General features: G+C 33.3%; 2 protein-coding genes across 3 annotated transcripts in view; both read right to left on the bottom strand.

Moving 5' to 3' along the window:
* Positions 1-27,945, bottom strand: part of LOC126977309 (uncharacterized) — a 341,105-nt gene that overhangs the window by 189,893 nt on the left and 123,267 nt on the right. The window lies entirely within an intron of this gene.
* LOC126977330 (uncharacterized) lies at positions 4,251-4,967 on the bottom strand. Its single transcript, XM_050826105.1, has one exon. It carries the CDS (start codon positions 4,950-4,952, stop codon positions 4,383-4,385), a length of 570 nt encoding a protein of 189 aa, XP_050682062.1. The 5' UTR covers positions 4,953-4,967; the 3' UTR covers positions 4,251-4,382.

Genomic DNA, 27,945 nt, shown 5'->3' with positions numbered 1-27,945 from the left:
AAAAAAAAACATAGCCTTCCTCGATAAATGGACTACCCAACACTGAAAGAATCATTCAAATCGGACCAGTAGTACCAGAGATTAGCGCGTTCAAACAAACAAATAAACAAACACTGCAGCTTTATAATATTAGTATAGATTAGAAACAAATTTAAATAATTGAAGTTATACTTCTTTAGGCGCGTTATGATGAAATGATGAGAGTGAAATTTTAAGAGGCACGCTCATCACTGTAACACAAAAGTAACAGGTTGAAGTTGGTTCATAAAATTTTCCGACGTTTGCGACATTCGTTATACTTCGTTAGGCGCGTTATAAAAAAATGATAAGAGTGAAATTTTAAGAGGCACGCTCATCACTGTAACACAAAAGTAACAGGTTGAAGTTGGTTCATAAAATTTCCTGACATTTGCGTCATTCGGTATTTTTTTTTGGCTTCTTCGTCCATTATGAGGACAGGCAAATGGTTCAAGCCCATACAGCCGTATTCATTATTTAATAATTAACTGTCAAAGCCATCTTAGCAAGATTTTTTCAAAATTGTATTATCTAAAAACGTAGAATAGCACGAGGAATAAATCATTTGAATGTTTTCTTGCTTTGTTAGTCTAAAGAAGTATATTCTTGCGTGCATTCATAAGTACACACACACTTCTTTTATGGCTGAAAAACATTACACTTTTGAAGTTAAGGCGACACTAAATGTCGGTGACCTTGAGCGATATGAGTTCACGGCTCCTAGGTAACAAAGCCAATATTTTCAAAATTCTTGTGTCGAAAATGTAACGTTTTAACAGGCGCAAACAATTAAATTGCTTATAATCCTCATTATTGATTACTAATCTGAATAAATGTACCAACACAAAAGAAGTAAAAGCTATAATAACATCTTTAATGAAAGTAGTATACTAAACAAATGCATCATGCCGAGAAAATACTTGTTTAACTGCAAATAAAACTGGTACTTCATAATAACTCTGAAGTATTAACTTTAACCAACAGCAAGCATTAGCAACCTACAAGTAAGATTTAAGGGTATGTGTAACAGGATAAAGTAGTGTTCATAGCTCCAAATACTATATGTTGACCACAAAACTTGTCTAAAAACACCTTGTTTATGTGTTTTGTGCTTACCCTTCGCCTTAAGGCAGGGGCTAAATTAATACAGAATGCCTACGAATAAAACCACGATGCAAGTAACTGGAAAATGTATAATATAATAGATTTAAAACGTTCAATAAGTAATGTCATCTCTTATCTATATTTCTATACTAATATTATAAAGGGGAAGGATTTGATTGTTTGTTTGTTTGCATTAAATAGGCTCTGAAATTACTGAACCGATTTGAAAAATTCTGTCACTGTTGGCAACCTACACTATCCCCGGGTGACAAAAGCTATATTATCTTTTTTTTTTAAATAGGGATTCTTACATAAACTACAATAATGTTACCCAATGCGTAATAAATTAGCTAAAATATTCTTTACATCGCAAGCGCTGCGAAAACTGTTGATATAATAAAATAATGTACTACAGATTTGCAGAACACATCATTATATACAAACAATGTCATAAGCGCTCTTTTATTTTAAATATTTCATTGAAATGCCGCCACTATGTGCTCAGTCCTGTGTATACGCAGACGAAGTCGCGGGGGTATCAGCTAGTTTTGAATAAAAAGATAGGAATTTTCTCCTTTGCACAGGAAGCCGGCTAGATTTTGGGTACCACAATGGCGCCTATTTCTGCCGTGAAGCAGTAATGTGTAAGCATTATTGTGTTTCGGTCTGAAGGGCGCCGTAGCTTGTGAAATTACTGGGCAAATGAGACTTAACATAGACATATGGTCTCAAGGTGACGAGCGCAATTGTAGTGCCGCTCAGAATTTTTGGGTTTTTTAAGAATCCTGAGCGGGACTGCATTGTAATGGGCAGGGCGTATCAATTACCATCAGCTGAACGTCCTGCTCGTCTCGTCCCTCATTTTCATAAAAAAATCTATATAATGTTTTACCTGAGAATAAACAAAGAACATGCTAAATATTTACAATATCGTTGACAACACTGTCAATACAATGATAATTCTGGGGGCCTACTCCTAAAATCGATATTCGATAAATCGTGGCATTAGTCGTGTCGAATCCTACTCTTAGTTACATCGTAATCAATGTCGAAGCGATGATTGAACGAACGAAACATTATAGTATCGGTCCTAACCCTACTCTTAGTTGAAAATGTCAGAGACGAATATTCGAATTTCACAAATAATCAAACGTCACTTTTACGATAATCTCAACGACACCTTCTAGGCTGTCGATGCTATTATCGTTTCAAGTTGTATAGTTATATTTGCCATACAATATATATACTTAATAAATATTATTGAAATAATTATATGTGATTTACTATTCAACAGGATTTTTTTACGAGTGAGTCATTTAAGTCATTTTGTTGATCATTTATGCATAGAAATAATGCAAATGGCCGCCTGAGAAATAGGAAGTCGACGAGAAGGGTTGAGTTACCTTTTTTTACATTTTATTATGAGCAAGTTTTGTATATTTTATTCAATTTTAAATGGTCATATTATATTCAGTACATATTTTTTTAACATTTACATTATGTGTAAATGATACCAAATTGGTGTTGCAGAGTCTGGCATGGTCCTTAGCGCCTAAACTATGTTTTGACTTTTGACACTTAACAGCGACATAGCACAGATAATGTTTAGGTTTGAACATACCTATTTCATTCACACTAGCATCGTAAAAAAATCAAAATATTAGTCTATGGTAACGATAAACGATAAGGAATTCGAACATTTGTTAGAGTAGGATAGTTGCGATATATTCGGAGTATTATCGTATCGTTCCGAATGTATCGTTGTCGATTTTGCGAGTAGACCTCCTGAAGTTTACCGAATGTCAGGCAGCCTTGCATAAACGCGGGAAACGTTATACGTCCGAATAAACTATTTCTATTGAATGTCTATGTGTAAACATTTTGCATATTCTTTATTTATTCACAGGTATAACTTTATACCAAGTTTATTTGTTAGGCCGAAAATGTTTTAAAGTTGGAGTAACTTTAGACTGCGTTTATTAATAACACAGTTGGTATCAGGTAATAGTTTTTTAATATTTTGTTTTTCGATTAGCAATTAAAATAATGGGTAAATCTTTGTTTGTGCTTTTTCATGTTTTAACCTTCACGTAACTATTACAGTATTACTAGCTGACCCAGCAAACGTTGTATTCCTTTATAAAAAAAAATTGGGGTCTAAAAAGTAGATGCAACCGATTCTCAGATCTACCAAATTTATCGTACTACAATTATTGTAAGTATTGATCCATTGCCATCTTGCAACCCTATAGCGGATTTGTGGATGGAACAGAATAATATAAAAATCGCGATACAAAAATAAAACTAAAAATTGAGGGATAAGACCACCATTAACATTTAAGGGGATGAAAAATAGATAGAAGCCAATTCTCAGGCTTACTGAATATGCATATAAAATATGGTAAAAATCAGTAAAGCCGTTTCGAAGGAGTAAGGTAACTAACATAGTGACACGAGAACTTTATATATAAGATAGTAATGCATGGTGTGGTTCCAGTTTGAGCGAACAAACACTGGGTACTGTAAAACATTTTTATACAATTTTTCTTGACATAATTTTTAATTGAATTGAAGTAGAGAAAGGTATCTATCTCCACAATCTGTGTCTTTTTACCAATAAAGCTTAAAGGGTTGTAGTTAAAAAACGTATTATAGACCAGATCTAGTGGTTAAGCCGAAAAAGCACTTTTTTAATGAAAATAAGTAACGAGACGATCAAGACGTTACAATGCAGTGCCGCTCAGTATTCTTGAAAAACCCAAAATTCTGAGCGGCACTACAATTGCGCTCGTCACCTTGAGACATAAGATGTTAAGTCTCATTTGGCCAGTGATTTCACTAGCTATGACGCCCTTCAGACCGAAACACGGTAATGTTTACACATTACTTCTTACGGCAGAAATAGGCGCCGTTGTGGTACCCATAACCTAGCCGGCATCTTGTGCAAAGGAGGCTCCCACTGATATAAATTAAAAAATTAAAAATACCCTGCTACATGAAAGACACGACCGCTCTGTTAAAAGAGAGTAGCGAACATAAAGTTCAAGACTAAAAAGAAAATTATAAAACATAAAAATTACTACATTAAACCGATACCTCGCAGGAACGTTATAAATAAATACTGAATCTTTAGTTATTAATTTTATTTATTTGACACCAACTTGAAAATTGCTTTATGGCAAGTTATCCTCGAGAAGATTAATTTGCGTCGGTGTTTCAATGACGCTTTAGGCACGTGGTATCATTTTCTGGTTGTTGCTTCACTTCTTGATGAACTGAGTGTAGGCCAGAGGTCCCGTGGAGAAGTAGGGGGATGGGATGTAGGGTACGGATGTCCCGTACGAGTAGCTGGTAGGTGCGATGTAGGGGTTTCCAGTATAAGAATAAGTGGAGGGCACGACAAGTCCAACATCGCGTTTCTTGATGAGGTGAGCAGTTGGATAGATTGCAGAAGAGTGCACGAGGGGTGAGCTGTAGGTGGTGGCGAATGGAGTACTGTATAGGGGGTAGCTGTTACTGTAGCTAAGCGGAACTGAAGCGGAGTAGGTGGTCGTCAAAGGATTCCCGCTGTAGAAGGTGCTGAGCAGAGGAGCAGAGCGCTTCTTGATGAGGTGAGCGAAGCCGTAGTCAGCTGGGAACGGAGCGGGTGTTAAATAAGGCGGTCTGAAGACGGTATTCAGCCTTGTTGTCGCCGAGTACACAGGGCTGGAGTACGTCACTGCAGGCGACAAACCAGCCGAGTACGAATAGGCCAGGGGCGAGCTGATAATCGTATCAGGCGAGGCAGAAGCCACAGCCACGAGAGCACACAAAGCCACTAACTTGAACATGTTGTCGTTACAAATAATTACTTATTGATGCCCAGTACTGCCCAGCATTAGTATTTATACTAAACCTAAAGAAATAAGTGCAATTTTATTTGTTTTGAGAACCGGTGTAGAAAGGAGCTGGTATTTACATATCAGAAGGTCGCCAACTAGTTCATCAAAGATTACAATTAACGAGCTCGTATCGAGTACTTGTTTTATTGCTGTCACTGTTTCCGGGTTTAACTTTATTGTCTGTGCCAGCTGTCACAATTATTTATTATATTTATTAGTCTAAGATACAAATAGAAAAGTATTTAAAAAAAAACTTTAAATGTTGATTAAAAATTATGCTTAATAATAATTATTAGGCATAAAAGGCATTTTTTTTCTCAAAATTGATTCCTATTGAATTCTTTTTATGTCATATCTAATATACTAGATATTACTATCGCTTCGGAAACAAATGGCGCTCTGAGAGAGAAGAAGCGGCGCAAGAAACTCTCCCAGCCTCTTTTTTTGCGATATTTCTAATAAGATATACAATATTGTACTATCATTGCTATAAAATAATCATAATCTAGTCCCAGGCTGTCCGATCACTTAGATATTCAGCTGTGGGGTAATAGGATTTACGACAGGACCATTTTTTAATAAAACATTTAAATTTATTTATAGATAATGCTTGAACAGTGACTGGGACTTTATTATAAAACTGTATTTACCCTTAAAGCTATTATGTATGGTATGAAACCTACTAGAATTAGTTACAAGCAATCCCTTATTTCTAGTGTTATAATAATGAAAATCACTATTATGAGCAAAAAGGTGACGATTTTTGTGAACGTATTTTAAATTTTTATAAATGTACTGACAATGAACAGTTATAATATTTATTTATTTAAATTTTTCTTTAAGAGACTGTCTATAACTAAGCTATATAGCACGAACAGCTCTCTCTCTTTGCAGAGACTATGGATGGTCCCTTCCTTCCTTCCTTCCTTCATCACTTCCATCATGCGATCTATTTGCCCGTTCGTCACCACTTATATAAAAGGAATGGTTTCACATCATAAAATACTTTTTTATTAAGTAATTGATCACCGCCGCCCACATTCTCTTGCAACACCAGAGGAATCACAGGAGCTTTGCCAGCCTTATAGAAAGGTGTACACACAAAGGTGTTTTTCGAGGTACCCATCTCGAATCGTCATGGCACGGAACACGGCACAAGGAAACCGTAAAACTCATTTTATTTTATACTAGCTTTTACCTTATTGACGCGTGGAATACTTAACACATTACTTACATAACTTACAGCATTTTTATATTTTTTTTAGGTTACCTTTCACTGACCTGTATAAATCCACTGGACAGGCTGTTCCATATGTTTGACAGCAAATTTTTTGTGCCTATTTGAAGCGCCACTCGCGAGCGTCCAGAGAACTAATTTTGACGTATAATACAAATGGCTGCGAAGGAATGTACAATACTCTGAAGTATTTTTGCATTTTGAAATTAATTTCGTTCGTTTTCCGTGCTATTTATACTTCAGGAATCAACGTAAAGTACACAATTTTTTTTTGTTAATAGTTGCCCACCATCTATCGATGTTTGCTGAGGTTGTCATCACTAGTTTTAGTACCGCAGACTCTCGCTACATGGCCAATAGCGCCAAAATGGCGAATATAAAACAGGCACAAAAGCACTTTGACAGCCGCCAGTCCAGTGGTATATAGTAGAGGTCAGTGACACCTTTTTAAGTAATACACACACAACTGTTCTTTTTTCGCTGCTGGCGGCGCTCTTCTAGGACAGTCTCTTTAATAGTATTTCCCTGCGAATTTTAATCTCCTATTTTTTCCCATGTAGGTCAAAGTTTCGGAAATCGAACAAATGTTTATAAATTACTTTTTATCAAGTGCTTAAATACAAATTATCATGGTTTTATCTCCGAAAATTCAGAATTCCCATGCAAATTTGCATCCCTTATTTCAACCCATTCATGGACTTTTATGAGAAAAATAGAAGCCTATATCCTTTTCCAAGCTCTAGCCTATCTTTGTACCAAATTTCATCAGAATCTGTTGAGTGGTTTAGGCGTGAAAGCGTAACAAACAAACTTACTTTCACATTTATAATATTAGTACGGACCTATTTTACGACTCACAGATGTTTGAAATTTTTGTCTGACTTTTCCTTCCTTTTTTTTTAATTAAAGTTATTATTTTTTTTTATATAATAACTCACGAAATGCTCGCATAATGCCTTAATTTATTTACGGTAAGTGTAGATTGCATCTACTGTATTCTACTACTATTTTTTTCATCACTTTGCTTATGTTGTATTTGAAATGAATTTGTAAAACGATGAAAATGTAAATGGTGATTTAAAAGGGCATTGAGTTTCTTGCTACTTTTTCTCATTAGCTCAACCCTTAACGAAGTAGCGGTAAAAATAAATTTGCCATTCATAAGTGTCATTCGTGACTTACATGAACAAAGTTATTTTGATTTGATTTGATTTGATTTATGTATGTACTCAATAATTTGTGTTTTTTTTAATTACTCCTGTAAGACATTTAGTATGTCAAAAACTAAAGTTTGAGTATTTTTGTTGCATCACTTTGCAGATATTGTTAATTGAAATGATTTCTAAATTTATTTGAAAATAAGAACTTGTAATGCCATTCTGTTTTGAAAGGAGCAACCTTAGAGTTTCTAGCTCGTTCTACTCTAAGGAAAATTGCCTTCCTAATGAGCTGTATAAAAAATTGACATATTTCAAGTGTTAGGTAATTTACCTTTGAAATAAAATATTTTTTCGAATTTTGAAAGGAACGTTGGAATTCGAGCCATACACTATCTTGGATAAATTTCGCATCGAATGGTGTTGGTTTTATGTCGATGCGATCAGTAGTTAAGGCTTGAAAGAGCCTCAAACAAAGACCATTTTCACTTAATATATATATATATATATATAAATTACGTGACACGTTGTTTGTCCGCGATGGACTCCTAAACTAATGAACGGAGTTAAATAAGGATTACTACATGGAGTGCAGTTTGGTCAAACTTGAGAGATAGGATAACTTTTATTTCGAATTGGGGCCCATAATTATTTTTATTAAATTTTTTTTATATATGGACATATTTTCTATGAGAGATTTTATTAACGCACGGTTTGACAGGTCTGCTGTGAAATAACTTGATTATAACTACGAAGAGCATATATTACGAAATAATTGATTTAAGAAATAATATTGACAATTTCATAAAAAAACAGTATTTTATTTTTTATTATGTACAGAAGAACGTCTGTCGGGTTAGCTAGTATATATATATATATATATAATTATATATTGAGCAAAATTGCTTGGGATTGGGATTGCTTGTAACTAATTCTAGTAGGCTTCATAAGATACATAATAGCTTTAAGGGTAAATGTATACACTTCTATAATAAAGTCCCAGCCACTGTTCAGGCATTATCTATAGATAAATTTAAATGTTTTATTAATAAAAATGGCTCTGTCGTAAATGCTATTACTCCACTGCTGAATATCTAAATGATCGGACAGCCTGGGACTAGATTGTGATTATTTTATAGCGATAGAAATGATTGTACAATATTGTATGTTTTTATTGAAAAGAGCGCAAAAAAAGAATGCTGGGAGAGTTTCTTACGCCGCTTCTTCTCTCTCAGAGCGCCATTTGTTTCCGAAGCGGTAGTAGTATCTAGTAGTTATTAGAAATGACATCAAAAAGAATTGTAATGGAATCAATTTGAAAGAATAAATGCCTTTTATGCCTTTTAAAACTATCTTCACTGATTACGAACAACTACATTTAATAAAATATTTCTTCACATTTTATTAAATTAATCAATTCTTGGTTGGTTCCAGTCCGGTAATGAAACACTCGAGGTTTTTGAGCTCTAACCACTTGAAGTGAAATAATTAATAATTTAAAAACTGCTTCGAGCGAATGGAAAAGTGTAGTCTGCATTGTACCTACTTTGCAAAATAATTATAAGTGCTATAAGATTCGAATTGCTTTTTTCCCCTAGCGACAAAACATAAAAAAGCGGCCAAGTGCGAGTCGCCCATGAAGGGTAGCAGCAAGTCACATTGAATGAAAGGTAAATTATTGTGGTTTACGACTTATGACATATTTAAAAACACTACTTATTAGATCTCGTTCAAACCAATTTTCCGTGAAGTTTGCATGGTAATGAACATCATATATTTTTTTTAGTTTTATCGTTCTCTTATTTTAGAAGTTACACGAGGGGGGATTAATACATATTTTACCACTTGATGATTGATATTGGAAACCCTTAATATCGTTTTTGAAAGACCTATCCAAAGAAAACGATTGAAGATATCCCCACACGTATGGATTTTATGAATAAACATTTTTGGGTTTTCAGTACTAAGTATGGGGAACCCCCACAATTTATTGTTTATTTTCTATTTATGTGTGAAAATGTTAATGCGGTTCACAGAATATATCTACTTACCAAGTTTCATCAGTATAGTTGTTATAATTTCGGAAAAAAGTGGCTGTGAGATTCAGACGGACAAACAGACAGACATGACGAATCTATAAGGGTTCCGTGTTTTGCCATATGGCTACGGAACCCTAAAAAGGAATGTCTCTTATAAAGCGCCTCTCTTAATTCCTCCTCCTAAAATAAGTATTTGTTCCTATGGACCTCAAGAATACTCTTACCCTACCCAAGTCTCCAAAATAAATAGATATAATTATCGATCTTAATAAAAATTTCCATAACACCTTGTTCGAACCAAAGACTCACAATATACAGGGTGGTTTTTTGAGAAGGGCGTTGATGGCCAAGTCGGAAATTCCAACACTCCCGCTCAACACCTAAGGGAGGAGGGGATGGCTGAAAAACAGCGCTGCATGGAAACATAAATCCATGATTCCATGTCAGGTGAAGCTGAGCCTTTTCCTTTTGCCTTTTGTTTCATCGCGTATCCTAATTGTTTATTTTATATTTATAATGATTTGTATGGCAATAAAGAATTTATTATTATTAAAAAAAATTACGAGACTTAGAGAAAAGTCGTGAAAGGAGTCATGCGCTCGATTTATATGTAACCAATAGCTGCATATTTAATTTTTAACTTCAACTTTTGAAGGAAACTGACCCAAATGATTTTTTCAAAAAAAAAATACTAATATTGACACACTTTTACACAAATTATCTTGCCCCTCAACCCCAATATTTGCATATTAGGAAATTGACTTGAGATGTCGCTCTTGTAAATCTAAACAATATGTTATGTTTTTAAAGTTATAACCTTCACTTCTAGGATTAATACACAAATAAAATTTGAAAAACAAAATTTTATGAACGATGCGGGATTCGAACCCACGACCTCCGTAGTTCCGTGCCGGGGCTCTTACCAAGTGAGCTAACCGTTCGAGTACCGCCTACTCGTTACGTACCGTAGTAAATATTTACTTAACGAGTTATATAGATGTCTACCAATTTAAGTTAATTCGTCATTATAAAAAAAATATGGCTTACTGATGATGAATGATTCTAAAAGTGCAGACTTTTAAGTAATTACTCGAAGTAATAGATTATATATGTAAACTAGCTGACCCAGCAAACGTTGTATTGCCGATATTAAAATCGCGATACAAAAGTAACTGTTGATCGTAGATGGATGAAAATTTGAAGTTGTATGTATTTTTAATGCTGACTCATAATCAAATTTAAAAAAAATGTCAAATAAAAAAACATCGTGTGGACCACCCTTAACATTTAGGGGGATGAAAAATAGATGTTGGCCGATTTTCAGACCTACTCAATATGCTCACAAAATTTCAAGAGAATCGGTCAAGCCGTTTCGGAGGAGTACGGGAACGAACATTGTGACACGAGAATTTTATATATAAGATGTGTTTGTTTTCCCTATCCCTACTCTTTCATTGGTTTCTATTATGGACAGAGCAATGTCTATTTTGATTTGATTTGAATTTTCTTTATTATCATAATTATTACAGTTGTATGTTTCCAGTGTACATGAAAACCTAGAAATACAAGTAATAACAGTAGTAACACGTTTTTTAACAGATATCGCCTGTATTACAAAAACTATGCACGGGAATTTAAAATTACAAATACTTAATTTATATATACTTAATTATCATAAATAACAAACAGGTCATTTATATAATTATATGTATGCTTCAGTACCTAAGCAGCATAACATTCTCTACAATATAGGTAGATAATCCAAATTATACACTTGTCCATAAAAAACAGCAAGAAACAAAGGCGAGAAGCAATCGCGGTCGTTTTGAGTGAGAACTGAGATGAGAAATGTCTATTAGGTCAGCTAGTTATACTGTAAAAGTTTTGTGGTTTGGTAGAAGATAATCAAAATGGAGTGGATCGACCTTCAGGCGTTGTCGAGGACCCAGTGCTCTGAGAACGGCTGGATCACTTGGCGTTGCTTACAGACGTCGCTTCATTGTGTGTCTTCTACCGCATTTATCACGTGGAGTGTTCCGAAAAGGTGTTTCATCTGGTTCCTGCCGCCGAATTCCACCTTCCTTGAGCTTCCCTGTGTGGTATTTCCAGGACGATACGACGTGGGTACCTGCAAAAAAACCGCGTGCATTATTTAGGGGTTTCCCGTTCTTGTATTCCTCTGGTATTGCAGGAGAATGTGGGCGGCGGTGATCACTTAACACCAGGTGACTCTTACGCTGTTTGTCCTCTCTTCCATAAAGCCAAGGAGCTAATTTGGAACATTTTGATAAAAAAAAATACATTTCTTATCTATATAATATATAAAAATGAATTGCTGTTCCTTAGTCTCGCTAAAACTCGAGAACAGCTGGACCGATTTGGCTTATTATGGTCTTAAATTAATTGTAGAAGTGGATAAATATGAAAATGATCGGAATTGAATAAAAACAACGACTTTGTTTTTCCTTTGAAGTGTCCCCCGTCGTTCAGAAATCAAATTGAAAGAATAGTTTCAAATGAATTACTACTAATTATAATTTTAAATTTCTTAGTAACTTTCTCAGGAGGTAGAAAAAAACTTAAACTTAATTTTAGCTAACTATAGTAATTGATAGGTTAACTACAGTTGTTAACTATCTATGTTATGAGATATTATTGACAAATTCATAAAAAAAACATTATAATTATCTACAGAACAACGTCTGTCGGGTCAGCTAGTTATATATATATATATATATACATTATGTTCCTTACTTTACTTAAAAAAAAATGATTTTTTAATTTTTTACACTGTATGTCATCTAAAAATCTTGCAAAGAAGGTTTTGACAGTTATTTAATATTTTTTTGTGTATATTTTAATAATTTTTCTTACATTTAAATTAAATTATTACTTTAAGATTAATACTGTTAATTGAAGGTGTGTGTTTTACTGTTAACATAGTGTTTCTATTCTTTGACAAAATAATTATTGAATACTAGCTGACCCAACAGACGTTGTTCTGTATAATATAATAAATAAAATAATGTTTTATATGAATTTGTCAATAATATATCATAACATCAAAAATTACTTCGTAAAATATGTACCCTGCTGTCGTAATGAAATTGTAACCACAGCAGAACTGTCAAACCGTGCGTCAATAAATTCTCTTATAGAAATTATGTATGGACACAATAAAGGAAAAACAAATTTGTTGTTTTTATTTAATTTAGCAGCATTTTTCTATTTATTCACCTTTTAAACCTTCTCTGGACTTCCACAAATAATTCAAGACCTAAATTTGCCAAATCGGTCCAGCCGTTCTCGACTTTTAGCGAGACTAACGAACAGCAATTCATTTTTATATATATACTAGTGGACCCAACAGACGTTGTCCTGTACACATGTCTTAAATTTGAAAAATCAGTCCAGCCGTTAGGAGGAGTCCACTAAAGTACACTATATGGACGGAATTGAGAATCTAAACCAATCTCAAATACACTGGAACACACAAAAATATCATCAAAATCGGTCTAGCCGTTTTGGAGGTAGTTCAATTGTGAATGTAAACCATTCTTGAATCCACCCGAAGACACACATCAATCTCAAATTCACTGGAACACACAAAAATCTCATCAAAATAGGTCCAGTCGTCTAGGAGGAGTTCAGTGACATACACACGCACACAAGAATTATATATATAGGTTAATGAATATGGCTGCATGGCCTTGAACCCTTTAACTGTACTAATAATGGACGACCAAACTAAAAAAAAACTGACGAATGTCGCAAACGCCATTTATTTTTATCAAAAATAAATAAAAAAAGCTTTTATTTATTTTTGACTAGCCGACCCAGCAAACGTTGCATTGCCATATAGTAATTGCCGGATCGGAATGGAATGCAGGTCGTTCCAGAATCACAGGAGCACTAAGTCTGCGGAATTGCTCAATTTCAATAATATGTCGTGCTCCCTGTCTTTGTTTGTTGTGCACGAAAGAGAATTTAACCACTGCATAGCGGCAATAGTCACTCACAATGACAGAAGGATGCAAATAATTATTCTTGACAAAACTTAAGATTTATCAATCTACATTAAAATAATCTGTTAGATAGTTTACAACTGTTGTTAATCTACCATCAATAGTATGCTAAAATAAAGTTTATTGTTTTACCTCCTGAGAAAGATATAAAAATTTCATTTGAAACTATACTATCAATTTGAATTCTGAACGACGGGGAACACATCAGAGGAAAAACAAAATTGTTGTTTTTATTTAATTCCGAGCTTTTTCATTTGAATTTTACCTTTTAAACCTTCTCCGGACTCTCACAAATAATTAAAGACCAAAATTAGCCGAATCGGTCCAGCCGTTCTCGAGTTTTAGCGAGACTAACGAACAGCAATTCATTTTTATAAATATAGATTACAAAAGTAGTAGTAGATACATCAACAAATGCACTTGGAGATTTTCAAAAGATATTAGTGGGCAATATTAAAACAATTTTTTATAAGAGGTTTGAAGCCATTTAATTACAAGATAATTTGTGTAAGAGTTTGTCAATATTATTATTATATTATTATTATTATTATAACGGTTAAAAATTGTTTAATTTTTTTTTTCTTATCGCGTTAGGTACTAAACGGTTTACGTACCCAAAAGAAGTTATCACTTCAAAAATATTGTTTCCTACTTATGTTTCCAGTTATTCATTTCTTTTTCCGATCTTAAACAGATTATTAAATATATTTAAAAAAAACGTATAAATAAATAATAATAATAAAGACGTTAATTTTTTTAAATCCTTATTAATTATGTAATTAGTAGAAATTCAATATTGACGTCAATAATTTTATTTTCGTCGTTCGCAGCTCCTGTAATTTCATATTTATACCTCTAGATAGACAGTGACAGCTGTGAAAACGTCAAAAAAAAATTGAGGCTGACTGTTAACCTCTATTTTGAGCAAAGCACGCACACTACAACAAAGTGACACACAAATTGCGAGTGTAAAACGTACCTTGTCACGCATGCTAAAATAATAAACCTGGCCTATTTTCATCGGTTGTCTAGCAGTAAAAGACTATCTAGACGTAGGTATAAATATTATCTAAGGAAACAGCACAACTGTCAACCTGTCAAGCGTCAAAATTTAATCTCATAGTTCGCATGTTCGCATAAAAATTAAATTTGAAATGAAAATATGTAACGGACATGAATCAAAATAGAACCTATCTTCTCAAATTCGAACGATTTATCATAATACACTCTTTAACACCAGGAACATAAACTTCTAATCGGCTAAGTCGAGTTAGTAAGTCTTTTGTGGGGCGTTGTATATGCTTTTACAAGAAGATCCCAGAAAATGTTCAAAACAAATGAATTACGATATTCAAAAGAATTATTTAAAAAAAGTGGCGTTGATATACGGAAGGACAGACAGACAGACATGACGAATATATAAGGGTTCCGTTTATTGCCATTTGACTACGGAACCCTAAAAAAGTTTGTGTGGTAATGGTTACGATAACATAAATGACTTTCTTAATGATACCACAGATTGGCAATGGAACGACCGCCCTCAGGCTATTTAATAATAAGTTTAATTGTACTTTACTTTACATATTACTGTGTAACCATATTTTTTATGAAAAAAAAGCCCGCTGAGTTTGTTGCGCTAGTTCTTCTTAAGTCTGAGGCATTCCTTTTGGAATGGATGGTAGTGTTTGACTTTCAATAGGTGATGTCACATCCTATTTTGAGTAAAAAGATTTGAATTTGAATTTAAAATCGCCATTAAAATCGCCTTAGTAGTTTTGGATTTTATCGCGAACAAGCATCGTGATACGAGACTTTTATTTAAATAAGTACCCGCTATATATAACTTGAACTTTGAAAGACAAGTCCTAAAACCTGCCTGTAACCCTGAAGTCTTATAATAGAATTAAGATTGATTTTTATACAAGTGTTATATTTTTTACTTTTACTTAGTACGTAGGTATATCCCTACTCTATGCTTATAATTCGATTATATATAATAGCAGTGGGTTAAATACGAACAGACACAGATTATTTTTATATACTTACTAGCTGACCCAGCAAACGTTGTACTGCCGATATTATTAAAATCGTGATACAAAAGTAACTGTTGATCGTAGATGGGTGAAAATTTGATGTAGTTGTTGTCCGATTCTCAGACCTACCCAATATGCACTCAAAATTTCATGAGAATCGGTCAAGCCGTTTCGGAGGAGTTCAAAGTTTAACACCATGACACGAGAATTTTATATATGATATTTTGAAAATTTTTGTATGTTTTTGTGCTGTCGTATGTCAAGCCCAGAAGATCGAAAGTAATGAAATAAAGTTAATCTTAGAATATAAAAAAATATATTTTGATTAAGGATCGGTCTCCGCTGCGCTCCAACTAGACACCGCAAGCGCAGTTGCAAAGTGCGGCAACTAATACTACGCTCAAGTGGGCGTACTCGAACAATATGTGACTTTGACGTGCCAAATGTTTTGTTAAACTTTGCTAATAATTGAAACTAAAATGCCGGGATGCATTGTAAAACTTTGTAAAAATAATAATACTACAATAAATAAGAAAGACACTGGGATCACATATTATTAGTAAGTATTTTGTATTTTAATAATTTAAATTTAAAATATCACGAAGCGTAAGTTACATAGTTTTAAAGATGCCATTGAGTGCCAAGTTCCACGCACACAAGTACCTAATAGTTGCCGTAATAAATAAAAAATTGTTCTTAGGTAGTGCGGTATCAAGTTGGAGCACAGCGGAGACCAATCCTTATTCTAAGATATGAACAACAAAAACACTGACATAATTAGCAGTTTGTTAAAACGAGAAACCCACCGAAACCAATAAATGTGAATAGCAGTGTTGGTTCCACAGTAATTAAAATGTATATATGTACCTTAGTAATTAAGTGTTAATATGTTAATGTATCAATAGTTAATAAAGAATAAATAAAAAGGTAAAAATAAGATATATAAAAGCTTTAAGAGTAAATATATACACTTTAATAATAAAGTCCCAGACGTTGTACAGGCATTATCTATAAATAAATTTTAATAATTAAAAAAAAATGGCTTTTTCTTAAATATTACTACTCCACAGTTGAATATCTAAGTCATTAGTTAGCCTGGGGCTAGATTATGATTATTTTATTGCAATAGCAATGACAGTACAACATTGTATAATATTTTATTAATAAATAGTAGTTAAGAAAACTTAAAAACACGCTTTTTATAAGAAAAATGAAATTTGCTACCATATAGTTAGGTTTACTTATAAAAGCGTGTTTTTTTTTATTTTTGCTGAAATTATTATTTGCATTGTTGAATTAACAATTCCCTGTGGTATTCGAAAATTGCCTAATAATAGATAAATCGGCTAAAGGTTGAAATTTAAATGTAACATCAATTCCTGCCTTATCGACGATAAACGAAAATTATATATTATATTAACTAAAATCTTTATCAAATTAATATATTGTCATCGGTCCTCGATTGGGTCTAAATCGCGCCCAAATGAGTCGGTTACGGTTACAAACAAATATACATACATATAGGTGAAGCTAATAAAAAGAGTGTAAAAAGAGTGCAAAATCGAATGCTAGGAGAGGTTCTTGCACCGCTTCTTCTCTCTCAGAGTCTTATCTGTGTTTAGTATTAAATCTATTGTGTCGATCGTATGCACACTCTTCAAAGATCCCAGTCAACTGTGCTTGCCATGCCTACTTAATAATATAAATATGAATGTAAGTTTGTATGTTACGCTTTTGGGCCGGAGCTACTGAACCGATTTTCATGAAATTTGGTACTGCGATAGCCTAGAGCTTGGGAAAGAACATAGGCTACATTTTATCCCGAAAAAAAACCATGGTTCCCGCGGGATTTGTGAAAAACTAAAATTCACTCCAATGAGCTATAACTCTACCAACAGAAGATTTAGTTTGCCATATCAATTTTTCTCAAAATAAGATTCATATAATATGTTGGGAACCGGAGCGAAAACGGTAATCGGAACTGGAATAGGACATGAGATAATCTTAATTCCAAACTTGCTTATTATTATTAAAAACGCGAAAAGTCGCGGGCATCAGCTAGTATACTATAAATGCTTACGATTATATCGCATTAGGTCCTTATTTGCTATACTATATATCACAATAGTATAGCGTAGTCTGAAAAGAGCTTAATTTGTCTTTTAACTGAAGCACATTTCCTCACAATCGTCACTGTATGTTAGTGCCAGTTAGTTACGACCTTATTCTCTGAACGCTCGTTCAGAACTTACAGCTTACGACATTTACAACAAAATAAAATATAAATCATATTATTTTTAATTAAATTTTATGTTTTTATATTTTATTTGCAGCCTTTTGCTGTGCGTTTTAAAGTACGTAGTTTGTCATATTTATAATTTAAAGTAACATGTTTAATAACTGAATAATAGATCTATGAACTTCTTGTGTGAAGCAAATGATTTATATATTATATTTTATACAGAGTTGATTTTCTATTAAAGTCCTAATGGAAGATCTTCGAAGGTTCTTTTTATAATGGAAACAACAAATTGAATTTCATTTCCCGCTCACGTTTTTTCATTTTCGAAAAAGAAATGTTTTCCTTGTGTTTAACATTTGTAAATTGACAATTAATCTGAAAAGATTTTGTATTATACTTTGTTCTATTAATAGATACTTTATTTAGAAAAACTTTTTGAAGTTATCCATGGTGGTTAGTTGAGGAATTTAAAAATATATTAAATCCACAATATTTTACTAATGGACAAAAAAAACTTCGTTTAAATGAACCGGCTTCAAAAACTGAAAAGTATTAAAAAACTAAAAATTTAATTTAATACACCTTTACCTTTAATATTAATAAAATAATAATATTTGTATGTGCTACATATTGATAGCTTTGAAGTCGGTGCCAAGCCAAATAGTAAGTACCTTTTTATTTTTTATTTTTATGTGTCAGTTAATAATTATAATATAAAATCATCCTGAATGAAAACTCCTAAAAAAGCTCTACACAAAAAACAATTATATCATCGAGGTAAACAAAAATTTTCATAAAAAAGTTCATAAAATGAAAACTAATAGGCCAGACTATGTAAAATTTTTATGGGACCAAATGGCATCTATTCTGCATCGAATTAAAGAAAAATAACGTAAATCGAATCATAAATCTCAGAGAAATCGTCAGCTAGTAGTATATTATATGAGTCCTTTGTCCTGCTATTTGTTTCCAGTGAACTCCTAAACTATTCAACGGATTTCAATGCGAATTACTTCATGGAGTGCAGTGTAGTCCAACTTGAGAAATAGGATAGTTTTTATTTCGATTTGGGACCTATAATTATTTTTATTTCCGCAATTTTGCTTTGTATGGACATATTTTTAACGAACTTCAAAAAGGAGGAGGTTATCAATCCGATCGGTATTTTTTATGTATGTACACCGATTTCTCTGAGATTTATTATTCAATTTACGTAATTTTTCATTCATTTTATGAAAATTTTTGTTTACCTCGATGATATAATTGTTTTTTGTGTACAGCTTATAAGCTGTTTTCATTCAAGTTGATTATATATTATAATTATTAACTGACACTAAAAAGGAAAAAAAAACTACGTTTAGTTTTAATTTTTTTTTTTATCTATGACAGAATTTATTGACGCACGGTGTGGCAGTTCTGCTGTAAAGCAATTTCATTATAACAACAGGGAGCATATTATACGAAATAATTCTTGATGTAATGAAATATTATTTGCAAATTTATAAAAAATCTGTATTTTATTTACAACGTCGGCCGGTTCAGCTAGTTTTATATATAAGTTTTGATAAATAACTCTTGCTTAAGATCTAGTATGAGGATAAAATTCATAAGTTCCTGCACCCACTTAGTAAAACATCTTGGTGCTCGATAAAGAAATGCCAGTGCTTAAGGTTAACCGCCCACTGCAACCTGCTTACAGCCGGAAAGATTTACAAATGCTTATGGATAAGGACGTGGGATTAATTTGACCTTTCTGCGAATATGGAGGCCGGGGTCCATATTCTTATCATATTCCTATTTATAAGTATAGATTAATGTAATACATTTCAGTACTACTTAATATATACTTAGTCTGGCCATAAATACTGTTACTATTAATAATAATAAATTACATTTGAATTTGGAATCTGTTATTTTTATTTGATTTTTCATTGTGTTTTCTCATTTTGGCGCCAATACATTGCACAACAACCATCTAGATGTGTGGCGGTCCTCCACAGTGCGGTTTTCAAGTAGCTTTCTTCCTCGTACTACTAAGCTGTGGAATTAGCTTCCTTGTGCGGTGTTTCCGGGACGATACGACATGGGTACCTTCAAACAAAGCGCGTACACCTTCCTTAAAGGCCGGCAACGCTCTTGTGATTCCTCTGGTGTTGCAAGAGAATGTGGGCGGCGGTGATCACTTAACACCAGGTAACCCGTACGCTCGTTTGTCCTCCTATTCCATAAAAAAACAATATTTTGCGATATTATGTTGGAGTGGGGTAAAGGGAACCGAATCGCTGTGATTGCATTACACAAGGTATGTAGTCAAATGCAATTATTAAAACTCTCGATATAGATAAAAATAGATTTACACACATCTATGCACTTAGATCTATCCTCCTCTATATATATATATATATATATATATATATATATATATATTCAATATAATATTGACACACTTTTTACACAAATTATGTTGCCCCAAATTAGGCATATATAGCCTGTGTTATGGGTTGCAAGACAACGATATATTTAATACGATGTACTTACTTAAACATACATAAATACATATAAACATACACATAAATAAATATAAACATCCATGACTCGGAAACAAACATCCATATTCATCATATAAATGCTTGCACGTACCGGGATTCGAACCTGGGACCTCTAGCTTAGTAGGTAGGATCGCTAACCACTCGGCTATACAGGTCGTCAAAATATGCCTAATGATATGAGTTGTTTCTCTTTGTTAGATTATTTATTCAATATGGGCTTGTATGAATAGAATAAATATGATATGGGTCGATCTATTTTGCATCTAGGCCAGTTCATAATACCTCCACAAATGACTGAATTATATCTATATTGAAATTCTGTGAAAGCACATTCAATATACACGATTCCCGTTTCCAGTTTGATATTGATCCCTCAAGAGGGATTACCTGCTCTATCATTGAGGATTTATTAAATAATTTTGGATAACAGTTGCATTGGGAATCTTAAAACAATTTTGTATTACTGTAGCTTAGAGGTTTGTACGTATGTATGTTCGCTTATTCGAAGCTTTATAATGTCATTACAACAACAGGGTGAATTTTTACGAAGCAATTCTTGATGTTATGATATACTATTGACAAATTCATAAAAAAACATTATTTTATTTATTATATACAGAACAACGTCTGTAGGGTCAGCTAGTAATATATAGAAATGAATTGCTGTTCGTTAGTCTCGCTAAAACTCAAGAACGGCTGGACGCTTGGCTAATTTTGGTCTTGAATTATTTGTGGAAGTCCAGAGAGTTAAAAGATGAATAAATATGAAAAAAAGAAAGTCGTTCAGAAATCAAATTGAAAGAATAGTTTAAAATGAATAACTAATTAGAATTTTTATATCTTTCTAACTTTCTCAGGAGGTAAAAAAGAAACTTAATTTTAGCTAACCATAGTTGGTAGGTTATTTACAATGTTTAATTATCTATCAGATTATGTTTATGTAGATTTATCAATCTTAAGTTTAGTCAAAAAATTAAATTTCTGAACCTAACCGCACCACAAAACAAAACATATAGTCTATCAGAAAGCTTGAAATTGATTAACAGACTGTTTCATAACTGTGTGTGTCTGTCAATATCAAATTGAAACCTTATAAATAGCCAGTATTTTAGGAAAACTCTGTTTTGTAAAGTAGCGACATCATGTGTAATTAATCGGAAATATTAATAAAATTTCATTCATACCAAGCATTTTTTTTATTTGTTTTAATAAGAAAAGGATTCCTTTTGTTTGTTTTAAGTTTATTTTATACAAAAGTTTAGGTCTTTTATTTATCCATTGAGGCTACTACGAAGTCTGCCGGGTCAGCTAGTAAAGTTTTAAGCACAGATGTTCGGGCTCAGGAATAATATCTGGGACTGTATTAAGGTTTCCTATAGTCGCCGGTTTTGGCTCTTTAAATAAATGAATTTATGTAGGCACTTGCAATCAACCAAGAATCACGAGGAAAGAAGTAAATGCAATCCACTAACCTTTGAACACTCCCACGTCACTCGACCCAACGGTCCTGACACCGGTGTTCCAGGTGAACGTCACTGGCGATCGCGAGCTTGTAAAGTTTTATATGTAGACACTAGTATTGAACGTCAACACTAGACATGATGATCACTGGTTACTCAGGGTAAACACGGTTTACATATGTAGTGCTATCGACCACGCCCGAGCAAAGATCAAATCATCTCTGTCCGCAACAGGTCCGGCCATAATATGTCTCTATAGGCAATACTCCATGCTCTTATCTATGATCAGGTACCCCTCAGGTATCAGGTATTGTTGGAGATTTAGTACTCTGTGCAAGATATCTAGATTTCTATCACCACACACATACAAACCATTCTTATCATCTGGATATGTGACGTTCCCCAATCATATTTTTTTGAAGTGAAACTTGGGCACTTTATTAAAGACACTTTGATATTCCTAAGCTCCTTCGACAAAGGTTTCGATGACAGATTCAACACAGCGAATCCCCAAATCTTCGATTAGTATCCGAGTGAAGTACGATACTCTGTGTGCCTTTGACCTCTGTCAATATTGGAATATGTATAAGAGGATTATTTTATATGAATATTACGGATTATAAACTCTTTTGTGATATAGATAGACCAGTGCCGAAGCCTTTGAAAATGATAAAAAGTGAAACATAATAATAGTAGGATGAAACCAATTGGAAAAGGACGAGAATATAACGAAAATTAAGGGAAAAATAAATTACGGGCGATCTGAGGTCGGGAAGTGGAAAACAGGGGTGTTTTAAGGTAAAAAACGGTGTATCTCGATTTCCGGCAAAACTACAAGTCCTATGGCAAAAAGTTAATCAAACTTGTAGGTAATAAAGAGATCTACAACTTTTGTAATTACACTTGTTTCACATAACCTCAAAATTTAGGTGAAAAACTCAAAAAACCAAGTTTTTGTTTTTTTTTATCTTTTTCAAAAAAAAATTTTTTTCTACGAAATTTGGTGAAAACTTACCTTATTATGTCCCAAATACACTTTAATTTATTTGATTTAATATATTAATTTTTTCGCCTTATTTTAACTTAATATCAAAAAAGCACCCAAATTTTCAATCGAAAATTCTGACGTCAAAATATCAGCTTTTTTCAAAAAGTTTTGGGGCTTTTTGTTCGTTGAAATATCTACTTTCTGATGGTATAAAAAAAATATTAATTACAATTGTAAATGTTCGGAAAATTTAAGTCCAACAAAAGGCATTTCATAAAGAATTCATACCTGTTGTTTCGTAGCAGCAAAAATATGGATTACAATTAATCGACCCTGGTCTAAGAGTCCAGCTGACGGTTTTTAACCGACTTCAAAAAGGAGGAGGTTCTTTTTTTATGTATGTACACCGATTACTCGAAGATTTATGATCCGTTACTTAATTACGTAATTCTTCTTTAGTTCGATTCCGAATAGATGCCATTTGGTCCCATAAAAATGTATATAGATTGGCCCAGGAATTTTCATTTTGTGAACATTTATTATGAAAATTTTTGTCCACCTCCAGGTAGACAAAAATTTATATTATTTCAACAACAATTATATCATCCATGATATAATTGTTTTTTTATGGCTTTTTTAGGAGTTTTCATTGAGGTTGATGATATATTATTATGAAGTGACACTAAAAAGAAAAAATATAAAAAAACTACGTTTAAAAAAACCGACTTCTAAAACTGAAAAGTATCAAATACTTAACTAAGAATGTAATATAATACACCTCTTATGCAAACCTTTACCTTTAATATTACTAACATCACGGACTAGTAAAAAAAGAAGGACTCCGCGCCGTGATATTAGCAAGTGAAGCACCTTTATGCTTGTGTGTGTGCGGTTACGGGGTATACCAGTTACACAATTTCTTCTCCCTTAAATAATCATATATCCACAAATACTTTTATAGTGTTGCTTTTACACTTTTTCACAACGCACCACGGCATTTTTAAAATATTTTATTGCGACGCAAACTGATCTGTCACAGACGATGGCAAATCTCATAATGGCGGCCGATCGGCTTGTATTAGTGTAAGTGTGTGCGTGGGGCTATGTATTTACACGTTTACCGGCGTGTTTTAGTGGCTCACTGTTATGTAAGGTGACACGGAGTCCTTATTTTTTTACTCGTCTGTGACAAACATACTATTATTTGAGTGTGCTACAAATGATAGCTTTGAAGTCCGTGCCAAGCCAAAGGGTAGGTTAACCTACACTCGCCACGCGTGACTTTGAGCGGGGTAGCGAGAGCAAAACAACCCAAGCGGACAGACACGCGTGGCCAGACAACCTTAATTATAATTATGGTAAGTAAGCTGTTTATAATATTAATTTTTATTTTATTTAGACCTTGGCACTGACTTCAAAACCTATCAATAGGTAGCACATATAATTAATAGCATGTTATTAATATTAAAGGTAATGGTTTGCATAAGAGGTTTATTATATAAAATTATTAATTATTTGATACTTTTCAGTTTTTGGAGTCGGTTTTTTAAACGTAGTTTTTTTTATTACTTCTTCAATTGTTCAGCTCCTAGATTGGACAAGTCTTGAAACATTTTCAAATATTATGGATTATTTAAATGTAAGCTTAAAAATAGTGCTTTTTTTTTTCAACTTTCATCTTGTTATCACCATTATGTAATACCGTGGTTGTTGATGCGATCGGTTCTAATACGTGGAACAATTTTCAAGTAAACCGAGAAGCCAGTGAAAATTATATATTGTCGCGTAGCAACGCTTTGACGTTTATGACGAGAGTTGTCAAACGTCATATCGTGTAAGACGAGAGTTGTCAAACTTCAAGACATTGATAATTTCAACAGCTCCGTCAGCAATACTCGTAGCTTTAGCGTAAAAATGTTTACTTTAGACGCTGTAGACCCGGGTTCGATACACCTACCAGTATATGGAATATTTTGGGATTTGTAAAGTTAATAGAAATTTCTAGTAAGTTCAGGATCATCGAACAGAAAAAAACGGATGGAAAATGTGTAAGCAGGATAAAAATAGTTAAAAGTATATTATCTAGTACAATTTAAATTTAAAGATGGAATGGGAGAATCGTTTTGAAAATAGAACAGATCCGGGGGTATATAAGCCGTACTAAGCGTGGCCTACGGCAGTTTTAGTTCTGACTCGAAAGTCTAAAGAAGAAGAAGAAGAAAAGAAGAAGTAGTGAAAAGTTGAAGTATTCCAAGAAGAAGAAGATAGAAGAGACTTAGTGTACGGTGCGGTGTGACGCGTTGAAGGTACCGCCGCCCACAAGAGGAACAGCGGCAGACCGGCGAAGTGCAAGTTCAGAAAAAGTGAACGCAAGTAAAGACTCGTTCCTATAAGCGGAGTGTTATTTCCAATCCCTGACCCACTCTCGTGTCAATATTATAATATCATTTGTATAAAGCTAAAATAAAAATAGTAAAACTAAAAACCAAATGTTGAAAATATAAACGTTGAAATTTTATATGAACACCAATTCAATACGAGAGATGAAAAAAGATATATAAATTAACAAAAATCTTATTTTAAAAATTGAAAAATTGAATTATTTTATCAAATTAATGTATTGACATCGGTCCTCGATAAGTCTACGAAGTTTGAACGAAATCTGGCCGTTTACAGTTGGTAGGTCAAAATCGCGCCCAAATGAGTCGGTTACAAACAAACAGACAAACAGGTGAAGCTAATAAAAATCGTGTAATAACAAGAAGGGTCTGAATCAAATAATAAATAAAAACAAACATCCATAGCTCACAAAATATCACATATTTTAATATAAGTTCAATTCATATTTGATTCGAAGCCCTTCGTAATATCGCATATTATTGTTTCAATGGCTTAGGATTCGATATTACTTAATTTGCTGACACAAAACAATGTTATTTGTTTCGTAGAATTGATTTTGTCTTATATTATTCAACGGAATACAGAAATTTAATAGAATATTGTGAAGACATTGCGTGGAGGTGTCGCTTTGTTTGTGTGTCCCTTAACACATATGTATCAGTGTGGAAACTAAGCCTTGTTGATAAAATACTTACCTACATGTGCGTACACTCCATTGAAGCAATAGGGTTGTCTGGTTATTTTTCTAACTGACTTTAAAAAAGGAGTTTTGGAACCAACTTCCTTATGGGGCGTTGCGGAGCATAAAAAAGGAAAAAGCTTAAGATTTTTATGTATAGTGTGGCGTAGCTCATCTGACCACGGGTTCTATCGATTATTTACTGCCTAATCGTTTCTCTGAATTGAATAATCGGGTCCTCTTCAATGAAAAAATTTGAAATATGTTTATTTTTCCTTTTAATTATAATTCGTATAACAATTCGTTTAATTAAAAATACATGTGTCAAATATGAGAAGTCTTGATCGTAATGTGATAAAATTCGCTCGTTGACGGTTATGAAGTTACTTGACAGTTGACAGTTGACACACGACGCGCGGCGACGCCACGACCAACATCACGTCGGCCATTGACAACAGCTAGAGGGCGCAAACATATAGTGTATGTATGATAGCTATACAGTGTATAATGCAATATTATAGTCTACATGATGACTGATATGTAATATTTTAAACAACATTTTATTGAATGTTTTACTTGGAAGTATTTTTGTTTTAAATATTTTTTATATTTTCGTTGAAATATGTTATTTGAAAGATTGATAGGAAACTTTGAAGTGTGTTTTTAAACATTTTCCGTTGAAGTTTCACTTCTATCACAGTCTTAAGAAACTCTTCCCTGCAGTCATCACGAACATGTCTAGACGGGGCAATAATTGTTTATCGTGAGTATCAGCCGTCTACGATTAACACCTATTTTGTATCTATAATCTACTACGTACGTACTACAATATCAGTAATAGTTCTTGTAGTACGATAAATGTTATGTACGATAGATTTGGTAGGTCTGAGAATCGGTCGTCATCTATTTTTAATACCACAAAAATTTTAATTATTGAATTTTTCTTTAATACTTTATATGGCAATACAACGTTTGTTGGGTCAGCTAGTCATTAATATAAATAAGTTTACTCATTTTACCGTGAGTATTTTATTATATAAAATGTCTCATATTATCGTACAGGCACGAGTTTCATTATAGCTGGTATACTTGAAGCGTGTAATGAGTACAGTCGGCACAACAATGTGGAATTGTTGTGGGATTAATGAATGAACGTATATTTTTTACAATGGTTTTAATAACGATTATCTGACTACTTTTATACTGAACCTAAAATATCTTTGTTAAAAATGTTTTTTAAGCTTTTTGATTCTTTGTTTTCTAAATTTAAAAAGCGGCCAAGTGCGAGTCGGACTCGCCATGAAGGGTTCCGTAGGATCAAGTAACATAGTATAAAATTTATATAGATAGAAAAATGATATAAAATTATTTAAATGGAAAAGACAACAATCTTTGGTCAAACTGATACAGTGCAAGTGAGCTCTTTTCATTTATACTTACGTATAAAAAAAAACTACTTACAAGTTCTCGTTCAAACGAATTATTGGTGGAAGTTTGCATGGTCAAGTTTGAATATGTTAAAATACATATACACGTAAGTATCCATCCCTATAATACCTACTGACGCAAAAATTATTTTTGCAGTGTGTTTTGACGCATGAACCAGCCATCGTTCCCGCACATACATTTTGTTTATGGAACAGGACGACATACGGGTCCCCTGATGTTAAGCTATCACCGCCACCCACATTCTCTTACAACAATAGAGGAATCACAGGAGCGTTGCCGGCCTTTACATTTTTTTGGAGGTATCTATATATATACCCATGTCGTACCTTCCTAGAAATATTGCTCAAGGAAGCTCATTCCACAGCTTGATTGTACGTGGTCTTCCACGTTCCTTAAAAAAGTCACTGTGGAGGAACACCAGATGGTAGGGATGGTATAGTAGGGAGGGAGTGATGGAAGCTTTGATTGAAGACCACACAGGTGTGGGCGCACAGGTGAAAAACAATGAATTGAAAGAAATGGTGGAAGCCGATCCGAGCCAAACTACCCAGGACATAGTGGCATGGTTAAACTTTACCATACCAACAATATTGACGCATTTGCATCAAATAAAAAAATATGAAATATATCTGGAGAAGTAGAAACACGTGTTGAAACTTGTGTTGCCTTGTTGAATCGATACAG

This window comes from Leptidea sinapis, chromosome 44 (assembly GCF_905404315.1).
Source record: "Leptidea sinapis chromosome 44, ilLepSina1.1, whole genome shotgun sequence".
Classification (NCBI taxonomy): Eukaryota; Metazoa; Arthropoda; class Insecta; order Lepidoptera; family Pieridae; genus Leptidea; species Leptidea sinapis.
The sequence above is the reverse complement of the archived record's forward strand: the minus strand, read 5'-3'. Positions and strand labels throughout refer to the sequence as shown.

Excerpts from the sequence above, each read along its gene's own strand:
- LOC126977330 (XM_050826105.1), bottom strand. The coding sequence starts at position 4,952 with ATGTTCAAGTTAGTGGCTTTGTGTGCTCTCGTGGCTGTGGCTTCTGCC.